Source organism: Eptesicus fuscus, chromosome 7 (assembly GCF_027574615.1).
Source record: "Eptesicus fuscus isolate TK198812 chromosome 7, DD_ASM_mEF_20220401, whole genome shotgun sequence".
Lineage (NCBI taxonomy): Eukaryota > Metazoa > Chordata > Mammalia > Chiroptera > Vespertilionidae > Eptesicus > Eptesicus fuscus.
In genome coordinates, this window is record NC_072479.1 from 82000211 (window position 1) to 82014712 (window position 14502).

The 14502-nt window shown below is 39.1% G+C and overlaps 1 protein-coding gene across 2 annotated transcripts; it reads left to right on the forward strand.

Moving 5' to 3' along the window:
- The first annotated feature begins 1393 nt into the window (after window positions 1-1393).
- ART4 (ADP-ribosyltransferase 4 (inactive) (Dombrock blood group)) lies at window positions 1394-11127 on the forward strand. Of its 2 annotated transcripts, none has more exons than XM_054719247.1 (3): window positions 1394-1937; window positions 3756-4461; window positions 10565-11127. In XM_054719247.1, exons 1-3 carry the CDS (start codon window positions 1767-1769, stop codon window positions 10654-10656), a joined length of 969 nt encoding a protein of 322 aa, XP_054575222.1. In that variant the 5' UTR covers window positions 1394-1766; the 3' UTR covers window positions 10657-11127. The 2 variants fall into 2 exon arrangements, with proteins under 2 accessions (XP_054575222.1, XP_054575223.1); XM_054719248.1 differs by lacking the exon at window positions 1394-1937 and adding an exon at window positions 1944-2062.
- Window positions 11128-14502: the final 3375 nt, after the last annotated feature.

Below are 14502 nucleotides of genomic sequence, written 5' to 3' on the forward strand. Positions count from 1 at the left end.
ATTGTTTGTATTTATTGAACAGTTGCTGTTTTAAGGGTTATAAGTACATCAAAGCATTCAATGAGGTAGGTAGTATTATTATCTCCACTTAGCATATGAGGAACCTGAGGAACAGAGAGGTTAAGGGCCTTGCCCATGGTCAAATATTAGGGAGTAGTAGAGCCAGGAATTGAACTGAGATATTTCTCAAGAGTCCATGTTCTACTCACTAATCAATCTGCTTCTGAAACAGCATCATCCATGGATCCACCCCATATTCGATTGCATGGTAGCACTTATGGTGGAATATTGTGCAACCATAAAAATTAGATTTTCAGTAAGTATTAAATTATATGGGAACATGCTTACATTAAAATATTAAGGGAATAAACAGTATGCAAAATTGCAAACTATATTATATCAGTCATAGAATGTGTGTGTGTGTGTGTGTGTGTGTGTGTGTGTGTGTGTGTGTGTATGCACGTGCCCAAAGCCAAATCTAAATAATACCTTTCTCCAAGCTATGGGTTATGACTAATTCTGTTTTCTAGATAGCCTGAACTTTTGTAATGAGACAGAACTACTGTGATCATCAAAACATTTAGATTAAAAAATATTTTAGGGTAGCCCTGCCAGGGTAATTCAGTTGCTTAGCGTGTCCCAATACGCCAGGGTTGCAGGTTTGATCCTGCACATACAAGAATCAACCCATGAATGCATAAATAAGTGGAACAACAAACTCATGTTTTTCTCTCCCTCTCTCTCCCTCTCTCTCCCTCTCTCTCTAAATCAATAAATAAATAAATTAAAGGTGCTTTAAGAAATACCAGAATTTCCAAGAACAGAATTAAGTTTTCCTTTGCAGTAAAATAATGAATCAGGAAGTGTGAATGGAAAAGATTTGCACGAAAAACGAAGATTGGGAATAGAGGAAGGATGTTCAGATCAGAAAGGGAAGCGCCTAGGAGAGACTGTTTATTGGGGCACCAGTGCTGGGTTAACTTAGCACTGGAACCTGCTTTTGATTGGTGTCAGCTCTTCAGAGGCTGTCTTCTGACAGTCATTAGGATTCACTACAGACTGAAGTGGTATGGATGGAGGATCTGATGCCTTCCCTGATAGGAAGACCTATCACCCCAACAGGTATAATTTCTGATTTGGAGAGTTTCAAAGGTGCTGTGGAAAAACAGCAAAGACAGCCCTCTTTGGCACAGTAATCCTAAAAGGCTCGCTGCTTTTTGACAGCCCCCTCTGGGCAGGGCCTATCAGCAGCACCAGATGGGGTGGACATAGGCCCATCTTGAGGTGGCATCCTCCCAACCACCTGCACGAGCCAATCATATCACTCCCAGGGAAAGCCTGCGGCTCAGGATCATAACACTTGGCCCCAAGCACTGTACGGTGTGTGCCTTCTGCCTCCCTGAGCAAGTTGAGGTTGAGCTGCAGAGCCTGACCTTCAACATGCCTTTCGAATTCCTCTGCATACAGATTAGATAAGGGTTGGGTTTTGTGTTGTTGTTCTGTGGTTTTTTTTCCCCCCTATTGGAAACTGCCAATTACTTTAGAACTCCTTGCTTAGTGCACGAGTCAGATATTTCAGTTTTGCAATGCGATGTTGGAGTTGATCTCTTCCCTCGGAAAAACTGCTAGTTGGTGGTGGTCAACAGAAGTCTTGACATAAACATTAGCAAGGAAGGGTCTTGCTGAGACTCGCATAGAAAAGCTCAAAGGAAAAAAAGAAAAAAAAAGAAGAGGCTGAAGGAAAAATTGGGAGAACTCATTTCAGCATGAAGCTACAAGATGGAAGAAGTACGTTTAACTCAAACAAATGCTGCCCCTTGACCAACAGATGCAGGAAGATTTTACTCCCAATAACGGCAGCTCCTGCGACAGGAATCTGGCTCCTCCGAGCACAGCTTCCTCTCCTGCTGCTGTTTGCTGGCCTGCAGAGACCCACGGTGAGTTCCCAGGTGGAGCATAATTGAGGAGGTGGTCTCTCTCTGATTAAAGCTCCAATAGAGCGTTCTCCTGGTGACCTTTCAATGGCCGTTAGGCACTGTGGATCTGATTTCATTCAGACATGGTAAGTTTTGCTGGCGAAGAGTGTGGAAAAAATTATTTGAAATTGTGTAATTCTTTAGTTTATAAACCTGACATGGATGCTAGAGGTATGGCATTATTTTCTGGATTCTCCACAAAATTTAAGTAAAACTGTTTTTGTAGGACAAATAATGCAAAATTAGCCAAGTCTATGTGCCTTTTGACTGTATCATATGGATCAATTCAAAAGAAGTATTATAATTTAAAGTTCCACCTAAGGAAAAACAACCTAATATTAAAAAATAACTGACTACATAGTTGACATCTAGTAATATAATGAATTTTTAGAGTTTACCATAAGAAGGATTTGACAAAATGTGGTATTATTGATTTGTTGTTGTTGTTTTGGCTTAAATAGATTCTCTAGATTTACTTGTAAAGTTGCTATAAAGAGTTATTGGTTGAAATTATTTAAGCAGTCTTAAAATTTTTTTCTAATTTATAACAACTAGATGGTTTAACATAAATAACAGTAAAAATACCAAATGGTATGTTTTTTTTAGTTTCAGCCTCAAATCTTTGATATTGACTAGATGGAATTGTATTTCTTAATATATTCCTTAATGAGTACAGTTCATTAGAAAAGCATCATTGCTTTGTCAAGCAGGAAAGATCTTGGGATTTAGATCATGGAAATATGGCTCTGCATGATGGGCTAATGGCATTTAGTGAACTTATATTCAAACTATAATCTTAGTTTAATATGCACTAGGTATCAATACGTAATATTCAATTGGATCCCCATTAGAAAATGTGTTTTGCCCACTCCTGGAACTTTGCTAGGCACACTCCCGACCACTGTCCACTCTTTACTCACTCCACTACGGGAGGTGGGAAAATTTACTTGATTGGTAACATAAGGAAGGAAAGTTGGGTATGCTGACTTTGACTCTGCTTTTCTTCCTCCGGGAGCTGGCCTGACAGCAAAGGCCAGGAGTTCTGTGTTTCTCCATGAAAGGAATCACACCAGGGTAGGCTGCAATTCAGCACTCCCTACAGCTGCGTGGGCAAGCCTGCCTCATTCTGGGGTTTATTTCTAACAAGCCCACTCGCCATCAGATCTAAAGATGTGAGCCCCAACATGACATGATTCATAAATGCAAATGATATTTTAGCCTTCATATTTGCTCCTTTTTTCTCATTTTTTTTTTACAGAAACTGAATAGGGGAGAGGGCTATAATTTACTGGGAATCCCCTGGAGGACCCAACTTTATTCATCACTTAAGTCTTTTATTAAATAAACTTCAAAGGCTTAATATAGCTTTAGGTATGTATAAAAGAGGTAGTTCTTTAAACACCCATGAGGAAATATGAAGGAGGTCAGTAGATGAAATAGAAACTAAAACTAAACTTTAAGGTTATTAATTCTTTTCTTCAACATAGCCAATGTGCAAAAATAAAAAAATACCATGATTTTGGTGATACAAACAAGATCAATGGCTCTGATTGGGGAGATGCGCATTTTTGAGCTTTCAGTGATATGTATCGAAACAAACTCAATCTCTAACACAGGCCACTGATATAGGAAGGACAGGAGCAGTGTAATGATTATAAGTGAAACTTACTTCAGCAAATACTGGTTTTGAGAAGATGGTCTTATAGAGTATAGAAAATCTGCTATCAGATTCATCATCTGATTGGAAAAATTATAATCAAGATTTTTCTTTTCTTATAGGCTGCAATTAAAATCAACTTTGACTTGGCACCAGATTCCTTTGACGATCAATACCAAGGCTGCAGCCAACAGGTCATGGAGGAGCTAAGTCAAGGGGATTACGTCACAGAAGAACTAGAAGCCCAGACAAATTATTACAAGGCCTGGAACAGTGCCCATTTAACCTGGCTAAACCGAGCTAAAGCTCTCCCTAAGAACATGACGATCACACATGCTGTGGCCATCTTGGTTTACACATTGAACAACAATGTGCGCTCTGAATTCACTAAAGCCATGGCCAGCGCTGCCAGGTCTCCATGGCAGTATAAACACTCATTCCATTTCAAATATCTACATTACTACCTGACCTCAGCAATCCAGCTGCTGAGGAAAGGGATTGCCATGAAGAATGATTCTCTGTGCTACCAAGTGCATCATGAGGCCGATTTCTACTTGAAAGCCTACATAGGTGCCACCCTTCGATTTGGTCAATTCCTGCCCACCTCCCTCCTAAGAAAAGAGGCACAGGAGTCTGGGAACCAAACTCTATTTACCATATTTACCTGCCTGGGTGCACCTGTACAAGACTTCTCTCTCAGGGAAGAGGTTCTGGTCCCTCCCTATGAGTTGTTTGAAGTTGTAAATATGAGCTACCACCCAAGAGGAAATTGGTTGCAATTGAGGTCAACTGGAAATCTGAGCACATATAACTGTCAGCTGCTAAAAGGTATTATTATTGATTTAAATTGAATTCACTCTCATCAGAATCACAGGCTATTATTCTTTTAAAGGCCAAGAACAGAGAAATCAGCCTTCTATAATGATGGAACTGACAGATTGGGGAGGGGGGCAGTCTGATTTATTGGTTTCTCCTCTCTTCTTTCTCTTTAACTACCTCTAGGAAAATACATTTCTGCAATGGCACTAATATAGGGGGCATTCTAGATGAGAGAGTAAACCTCTACTGGAAAAGATAGTCCATAAAATATAGCGTCTTTATCTTCTCCCTCAAACTCACGTTTTTGTTATGATCATTTCATAAATAAGGAGTGCTACAAGTAAAGCAGGAGGCATGACTCATTCATTCACTCTTATCTATCACGTGTCTTCTGTGTTCCAGGAACTGGCCTAGGCGGCCCCAGGCAATATAACAGGAATAAAGCAGAACTACTATACTAGGAAGATTTTAAGTCCAATGAGAAATGGAAATATGAACAAATATCTACACACAAAAGTACAAAGTAACACACCCAATGTTTAAACAATGGCTGTAGCTGCTCACTGTAGGAAGCTATTCATTCTCTCTGGGGAAAGTGGGGAAGACTTCATAGTAGAGGACCACGGGGAATGGGGGTTTTCAGTGAGAGGAGAAAGGAAGAGTCATTTCAAGCACAAAACAGTATATACTACATCACAGAGATTTAAAATAGCCTAGTGACTTCAGGGAATCTCCAGAATTCTGGACGGCTGCAATGTAGGATGTGCAGGACATAGAAAAGGATTGGGAATAGAAAGAGAGTAAGAGAGTGAGTGGATCAGGAGAGTTCTGAGGGAGACCAACTATAAAAACTCATGTATTCCATGCCCAGGACCTTTGAACTGCATGCTGTATGTAGGTAATGAGAAGACACTAGAAGTTTTTAAGGAATGGAGGGAGCATCATTTAGATCAATACTTTAGCAAGAGCTCTGATGATACTGGGGGAAATGAATTGAAGCAGGAGAAGTTAGAGATACCACAATACCAAAAAAAAATATTGTTAAGCTCTTTTTTTAGAAAAACACATGGCTGATTCCATTTTATCTTTGTATGTTGCCAGCCATAGTCAATTCACAGAGTAATAGTTATGTAGCAAATGCTGTGCCCTATTTGATTTAGAGGGAAGGGGAATGTTCTTATCCACATGTGCAGTTGTTTACTCTTTTTTTTTAAATGTATCTTTATTGATGAAAGTATTACAAATGTCCCCCTTCCCTCTCCGCCCCCAATGAACCCGCCTTCAACCCACCCCCACCCCATCCCCATACCTTCACCACACTATTGTCTGTGTCCATGGGTTATGCATATATGCATGTAAGTTCTTTAGCGAATCTCTCCCCACCCCCCACCACCCACCCCTGCCTTCTCTCAGAGATTTGTTGGTCTGTTCCATGCTTCCATGTCTCTGGATCTATTTCATTCATCAGTTTACTTTGTTCATAATATTCTACATATGACATCCTGTGAGACTTGTCTTTCTTTGACTAGCTTATTTCTCTTAGCATAATATTCTCCAGATACCTCCATGCTGTCTCAAAGGGTAAGAGTTCCTTCTTTTTTACAGCTGCATAGTATTCCATAGTGTAAATGTACCACAGCTGTTTTATCCACTCATCTACTGATGAGTACCTGGACTGTTTCCAGATTTTAGCTATTGTAAATTGTGCTGCTGTGAACATAGGGGTGCATATATTCTTTCTGATGGGTGTTCCTGGATTCTTAGGATATAGTTCCAGAAGTAGTCTTGCTGGGTCAAAAGGCAGTTCCATTTTTAATTTTTTGAGGAACCTCAATACTGTTTTCCACAGTGGCTGCACCAGTCTGCATTCCCATCGGCAGTGCACTAGGGTTCCCTTTACTCCACATCTTTGCCAGCACTTGTCATTTGTTGATTTGTTGATGGTAGCCATTCTGGAAGGTGTGAGGTGATACCTCATTGTCATTTTAATTTGCATCTCTCTGATGATTAATGACGTTGAGCAATTTTTCATGTCTTTTTGGCCATTTGTATGTCCACTTTGGAGAATTGTCTATTTAGGTCCTTTGCTCATTTTTTCATTGAATTGTTTTCTTCCTTTTGTTAAGCTGCATGAATTTTTTATATATTTTGGAAATTAAAGCCTTACCAGATGTATCATTGGTAAATATGTTCTCCCATACAGTGGGCTCCCTTTGCACTTTGTTGATTTTTTTTTTGTATGTACACATCCAGTTATACCAACACCATTTATTGAAGAGACTGTCTTGACTCCATTGTATGTTCTTGCCTCCTTTGTCAAATGTTAACTGAGCATAATGGCTTGGGTCAGTTTCTGGGGTCTCTGTTCTGTTCCATTGATCTATATGTCTGTTCTTGTGCCAGTACCAGGCGGTTTTGATTATGGCAGCTTTGTAGTATAATTTGATATCTGGTATTGTGATTTCTTTAACTTTGTTCTTCTTTCTCAAGATTGTCATGGATATTGACAATATATAAATTTTTGGAGTATTTGTTCTAGATCTGTAAATATGCTGTTGGTATTTTAATAGGGGTTGCATTGAATCGTGTGGACATATTAATGATGCTAATTCTACCAATCCATGAACATGGTATATTCTTCCACTTGTTTATATCTCTCACTGAAAACCCCCATTCCTACTTCAAGTTCCCTATAGTCCTCTACTAGGAAGTCTTCCTCATTTCCCCAGAAAGAATGAATAACTTTCTGCAGTGAGCAACTACAACCATTATTTAAACATCAGGTATGTTACTTGGTACTTTTGTGTGTGCAGAGAAGGCAGCTCCATCCTCTGTTCCACCTTATCTAAGCCTCAATTTCCATTGTGCTAATTAGCACAATCACTTTAGTTGAAGACAAAAAAAAAAACTATATACACTTGGAATGGACACAACAAATATCCACCTAGTCTACTAAAAAAAAAGAAAAAAAAGAGGAGGGTTTTGATTGGCTTCAAAATACTTTCAGCTATTAACTGCAATGTGTTTTTCTCAATGAGTAAGTTATATCTGAGAATTTTCTTAAAGTCATTTCTGTCAACTGATAAATAATACTCTATTTATCCCAACATCCTGGAGCAGTATTGGATTGATCCAAACATGAACAATGGGAGGAGGGAAATTATGTGTTTTCTGGTCTGGGAGTCTTTCGCTGGGATGGACTGAGATCAATGTGCTGTAGGAGAAGAAAAATAATTTTCCCTCTACTCTTCTAGGTTCTTGGCTGAGACCCACCCTCTCCCACCATAATGAAAAGACAGATTAACAAGAAAAATAATAATTTTATACATACAGGAGCTCCATAAAAATATAAGACTCCAAGGCAGTTAGTCAACTGAAGTTTATAACGTTCCTGAGCTAAAGAAAGGAATGGGGGTCTGGGCTTCAAAAGGGAGGAAGACAATTCATAGGAAGATGAGAAGAGTAAATATTTTGGAAAGCCAATGTTTACCCTGCCATTTAGATAAGTCTCTCTGATATAAAAGGTTATCTCTGGTAGTAGCTCTCTTCCTTTACAGGAACCTCTAAATTCTTTTAGGCAGTTAAGGGGGAGGTAAAAAGCTTTTCCTGAATCTGCTGGCCTTGATTGCCTTCAGCTCAAAATAATCATCATGCCAAAGAGGCATATTTTGGGGTGACATGTTCCTAATTTTCTAGGTAACTGCTTTCTCCTAGTCATCTGGACTGTGTGATTCGCCTCAGCCTAGAGAACTCACAGGTGGTGTTCTAGAGTACTTATATCCAATTCCTCATGAAACTGGAACCATCTCAGGAGACTGTTTCTTGTCCTTTTCATTTTTTTTTTACTAGCAGAAGCCATAAGCTATTCTATGTCCCAAAAAGTCCCTATGAGCCAGCAACTTATGCTTCCTCTCTTGTTCCCTCTTAACTTGGAAGACATGATATTTGAAAGCCAACATGAACACATTTAAAACTAGCCAGCCAGAACACTGTAATTCTCCCAATGAAGAGACAATAGATTAAAGAGTATTCCAGCCCTTCAGTGTATTTCAAAATTGGTTCTGTTAACTTGCAACTGCAGTTCTCAAGTTCAAAGAGTTCCCATGAATCTGTTGCCTTCAGAGAGTTGAGGGGTCAAATTAGTAGCATAATCTATTTAGGGAGTGAATTTGCAAATGAAAAGTTGTTTAAGACATTCTAAACTAATAGCTTTCCCTTCTAATTCTCTCCTCACATGGCCTATACTGGTTACTATAGAAACAGATGTTTTCAGACCCATGGAAAGACTCAAACTATTTGGCAGGCTAGTGTGTGTTAGTTATTTGCCCTTAAATGTTGCTTCTTCAGCAAAATAATCTGTGCCAAAAATCTGTAGACACACAAATACATGCTCTGTTCTGTATTACTGAATTCACAAAGGAGAGGGATTTATTTGTTAAAATGTTTAACATAATCAAAATTCTTAAGCATGTTTATAGAAAAAATAGTCAATTGTAGTTGCCAGCAGTGAAAACATGGGCAAATGGCTTAGTCTGTGCCTGTTTCTTTACAGGTAAAATAGAAATAAATTTTTAAATAAAGCCTACCTTATTTGATTCTGAGGAATAAACACATTTAGAATAGTATCTGACACATGTAAGTACTCAAAATGTTTTCACTACTATTACCATTATTATTATTATTTATTTTATTTTATTAACTTTCTATTTCCTGCTTTCTTTTACTCTGGGCTTTAATTTTCTCAAATTAGTTTTACCTATTTTGGCATCACATTCACCTTGAAGTAGAATGTCTATCTCAGACAACTGGATGAAAGAATGAGCATGTGATTGAATGAATCTAGGAGAGCACATGGCAGTGGAAAGAAAATAAGACTTCTGGCCCTAGCTGGTTTGGCTCAGTGGATAGAGCAACAGCCTATGGACTGAAAGGTCTCAAGTTCAATTCTGGCCAAGGGCACATGCCTAGGTTGTGGGCTCAGTCCCCAGTGTGGGGCACGCAGGAGGCAGCCAATCAATGACTCTCTCTCATCATTGATGTTTCTCTCTCTCTCTCTCTCTCCCTCTCCCTTCCTCTCTGAAATCAATAAAAATATATTTAAAAAAGAAAATAGGCTTCTGAGCCAGTAAGAACTGGGCATATGTTAGTAGATATGTAAACGACGAAGTCTGAGCCTGTTCCTTCATTTATAAAATTGAGGCATTGCTTGCCTAGAGGAAATGTTAATAGCAACAAACACAACTGAAAAACTCCAGGAAAGTATTGTGGATATGGAAGTGGGATAATAGTTCAATGGAGCAGATGTGTACTTCAGTAATATTTACAGTAAGAATAGAAACAAAGTGTTATTGGTGGGGTTCCCACTTTGTCCCCATCTGTTACCAGTGGAAGTAGAGTTCTTGTGATGTCACAAGGAAAGGAATTTCTTGAGACTGGCATGGGAGGATGAATGATCTTTATTTCCATGAAATTAAACCCCTGGGTTTCCAATATCCCTCCATCCCACCATGGAAAAAGTTCAGTCTTGTCTTCAGCAGGGCAAGAATTAAGGGCACTGCCTAGAGTCTCCTCTCCATATTAAAACACAGTTCAGTCTAGCAACTGGCTAGCTTAGCTTGTGTTCCCAGCTGCAGTCCAAAACATTTGGTGTCTTGACATTTCTGTGTCACAGTTTTATGAGGATAACACAAATAAAGGATTGTTATGAGGATTAAATGAGTTAATTTATAGCAAGTGCTTAAAACAGATTCCAACACAGAATAAATTACTTAATGTTAGCTTTCATAATGGTGATGAAGATGATAAGTAAGATGGGGATGATAAGGATGCTGATAATAATAAAGACGGAAAATCAGGAGATCTCTACCACCAACCAGCTTGGTAACTTGAAATAAATCTCTTAACCTCTTGGTGCCTCTTTTCATCATCTACAAAATATATAAGCTGAGTTATGTTAATTATAAATATCTGAGAGTACTTTTTTCAAAGTAGCTAACTTTAAATACTTTTATTATAAATTATCTAACTTAAAAAATGAATCAAAGAAGAAATTAAATAGCTTTTTTTCAATCTCTGCTACCTAAAATATCTCTAACTCTGTTTGTTTTTACAGCTTCCAGCAAAAAGTGCATCCCTGCTCCTGTAGTTATTGCTGCCCTCTCCTTTTTGATCATTGTCACCATCGCTTTAAAAAGTGGAATATAAAGGAACTTCGTCATTTTGCTTTTCCTGAAACCTTTGGCTTTATTCCAGTCAGCGCACCTTGTATATCCTTGCAGAATAACTCTGTGTCCCCCACCCCCATCAGCTAATGCAGAGCTGACTCAGGCCACTGCCTATGAGTGGGCCTGTAATTTAGTATGTTCTTTCTCCATGGACACAGAGATCGTGCTGGAGTAGAAAATGACACAATTAGAGTTGATGAAATAAATTCAGGACACTTCTTTGGCTTTGGGAATTGGATGGGGCCATTTTTTATTTTTTTTTTTTGAGTGGAGATTAATACCTCCCTGAGAATGGAGCTAACACAGTAAAGGAAGAGCTAAGAAATGAAAAAAACTGAGTCCGGATGAGAGTGAACAAGGCCCTAGTTCCAACTGTTCCTGAAATTGTATGTTCCTGAAATTGTATATTGTATGCTTTTCATTATATAAATCAATAAATTATATTTTGCTTAAATAATTTGAATTAAACTTTTTATTTCACGCAATTGGAGGTGTTATGATGAATATAAGGATACTCCCTTATTTTTTATTCAGTAGTCCTAACTAAGAACAAATCAGGGAAGCTTGAGTTAGAAAGCAAAAGACAAATTCTTCATCAAATAGAAAAGCTTTGAGCCCCAGAGACATAATTAAGGATTGAATTTTCTTCGGAGATTTTTATTAGTTTTCAAGACCAAATTAGTGTAGTCTCAGATGGGAAGAAACATGGAAATTTGAGAAATACAAAGGACAGATGGTAGTAAAATCCCATTCACTACCAATAGTGGGGTGCTGTACACCTGTTTCTAAACTATTTTACAAGAGTTAAAATTTAAAGTCATATGGTCATTTACAGACAACTTATAGAAAACTGGATCTTAAGTATTCATTGCAAATTTAAATATTTTAAGAAATCATGTGGATAAGTGTGAAGATAAAGATTTGGGAGGAAAAAGACATCTAATTACCAAGCAAATATCAATGACATATTGAGTCTTCATTATGTGTATACAATTAGGTAAAAAGGAGTATAAGTCAATGAATTTCACAGCTGGGAATGTTCTCCACCTCTTCAGTAGTATACAAGATGTGAGGTGATGGGGGGATGGGGTATTACTTTACCTCTTCTCCAAAGACTCTTGTATTTGGCTAAATGGAGTGGAAGGGAGAACCAGCTTCATACCTTGGAATTCTGAAAGTCTGTGCTACTTAGAGATTTGGATAAGAAACAACAAAAGTGAAAATCAACTCATCTAGCCCCCATAGTACTTCCTGAAGGGTCTCTGTCATGATAGAAGAGACTCAATGGAAAATTAGAGGCATAAAATCACCTGGTAGAGAACTCAGCCATCTAGTACTTTCATTGTTTACATTGGGATTTTGAGAATATCAGGGACAGGGGCACCTCTGTCACCTAGTTTCCATTGGCCTCTACACCCAATAAAGCAAGCACAGAATTTCCATAAAGATAATTTCTGTGATTCATTGTACAGAGACTTTGGCAGGTTTGTGGCTACCTAGTAAAGATCTATTCTGGGAGAATGGATCCAGGAAAGCTTTACAGTGAGCTTTTGTTGGTAAGGCAGTGATGAAATGTGTAAGGAATAGCCTCCCACATAGGAAATACCAAAAGAAAGGGGAAAATCAAGTCTTCTGTTCATGAAAATTCAAAAGAGAGATTCCTTCTAGCTGAGGCAAGAGGAGAAGCTTCAAGTAAAGGGCAGCATTTGAGTGAGGCCTTGGGACATTGGCGTGGGAGCAAGGGGTAAGAGAAAGGAGAAAAAAACAGGTAGGGACAGGTATGTATCAAGTGTGTAGTGCCAAAAATGAGTACAAATAATAAGCACTTGGAGTTTAGAGAAAAATTAGATTCTTCTGGCCTGGGGTTGTATATAACTTTCTATCAGAGGAGAGGCTCAGGGGAGGGGCTTCAGGTTGGTGGGAAAGAAAGCTGAGTAGAAAAAAGAAGTGAGATATAAGAATGATCAATGTATATAAAGGTCAGAAAATAGGTCTGCAAGAGTGAAGCAGTAATGTAGACTGGAAAGTTGAAGCCACCCAGTGAAGCTCAAAAGCCAGCCTAAAGCATTGGATCTCTATGAGAAATCAACTTCCTGGATAAGACAATTCTCCCAAATCAGTTACTCTTAAGAAGCTCCCACTATCAGTAGCAGCAGCATCCCTAAAGAGCCTGTTAGAAATGTGAATTCTAGGGCCTGAACCCAAATCTACAGAATGAGCAAACCAGAAATTGGTGTTTAACAAGCCCTCCAGGCTTGTGACTTACATGATTATAATTCTTAAGGGAATAACCACATTTTTTAAAAGATAACTTAAGTCTTCCTCCTCCTGATGCTGCTGCTTTACTGAATAAAGTCTGTGGAAATAGAAATGACTCTCTTGAAGCAAGTAGATGTGTGGGTTTACTTAAGGAGGAATGTATATCATTTGCATTCCCTCAATCTCTGCCTGAGTCCCAATTTCCTGAGCAAGAAGTATATAAAGGGGACCATTGATTTAAATTAATTCAAAGTCGGAGTTCATGAAACTTTAGGAGACGAGTTTCAAAAACTTCTCTATAATTTCTGCTCTTTTGTTATCTGGGATATCTTCTGAAGATAAATGGACCTTCCAATGTGCATAAATTCACATGGATTATTGAAAGAGACTACATTATAAGGTAGCTTAGTATTTATCACCTATAGTAATTTTATTAAAGTAACACATGCACTTCTCTTGTTGTAAATACAAAAATACTCCAGCCCCATTTATTATTTTTATCTTTATAAAAAGATCTTTATAACTAGAGGCCCATGCACGAAGTGGGGTGACCCTCAGTCAGGCCTGCACCCTTTCCAATCTGGGACCCCTCGGGGGATGTCCGACTGCCAATTTAGGCCCAATCCTGCAGGAGCCTAAACTGGCAGTTGGACATCCCTCTCACAATCCAGGACCACTGCCTCCTAACCATTCACCTGCCTGCCTACCTAATGCCCCAACTGCCCTCCCCTGCTGCCGTTGGCTCCTAGGCAGCCATTGGCTCTTCTGAGAAATCCAGAACAGCCCTGCTGACAGCTCTCTCTCTCTCTCCAGGCCTATCTCTGGGCCTGATCTGCAGCTTCTGTGGCAGCTGCTGATCAGGCCCTGCCTCTCCCCTCACACCAGCCTAGCCCCGCCCACCCGCCAGCCGCCAGACTTGCTGTGATAGGAGCCTGTGGGCCACAGGGGAGGGACTGAGAGGTGCTCCAGGCACTTCCTGGTGACCGTTTGTTTGGTCGTTTTGGTCATTATGGACACTGGCTTTTATATATTAGATATACACTGAGTGGCCAGATTATTATGATCTCTGAATGCATAATAATCTGGCCACTCAGTGTATATATATATATGTATATATTAGAGACCCGGTGCATGAATTCGTGCATGCGTGGGGTCTGGACAGCCTGGCCAGGGGGAGGGGACATGGGCAGTTGGCTGGCCTGCCTGCTGGTCGAACTCCTGGTCGAGGGGACAATTTGCATATTAGCCTTCTATTATATAGGATATACAGTGAGTGGCCAGATTATTATGCGTTCTGAGATCATAATAATCTGGCCACTCAGTATGGTGTTCTAATATGTCTATCTGTGTGTCCTGAAGTTCTCTATTTACCCTTACTTTTTAAAAAATTAATTCAGTGAAAGAAAATTTCAGTAGAGTTTGGTTAAATTGAGAAATCAGGATTCCTGGCCTGAGTTGTCTAATGATCTGAATCAAATTAACTTATACTGAGTGGTCCAGTTCTTGATTTGGTAAAATTCAAGAGATTTATTTAGCTAGATGCTTTCAGAGATACCAAGATCTACTA

Coding starts and splice junctions, on each gene's coding strand:
- ART4 (XM_054719247.1), top strand. CDS start 1,767: ATGAAGCTACAAGATGGAAGAAGTACGTTTAACTCAAACAAATGCTGC. Junction 1,938..3,755: donor CTGGCCTGCAGAGACCCACG/GTGAGTTCCCAG, acceptor CTTTTCTTATAG/GCTGCAATTAAAATCAACTT. Junction 4,462..10,564: donor TAACTGTCAGCTGCTAAAAG/GTATTATTATTG, acceptor TTGTTTTTACAG/CTTCCAGCAAAAAGTGCATC.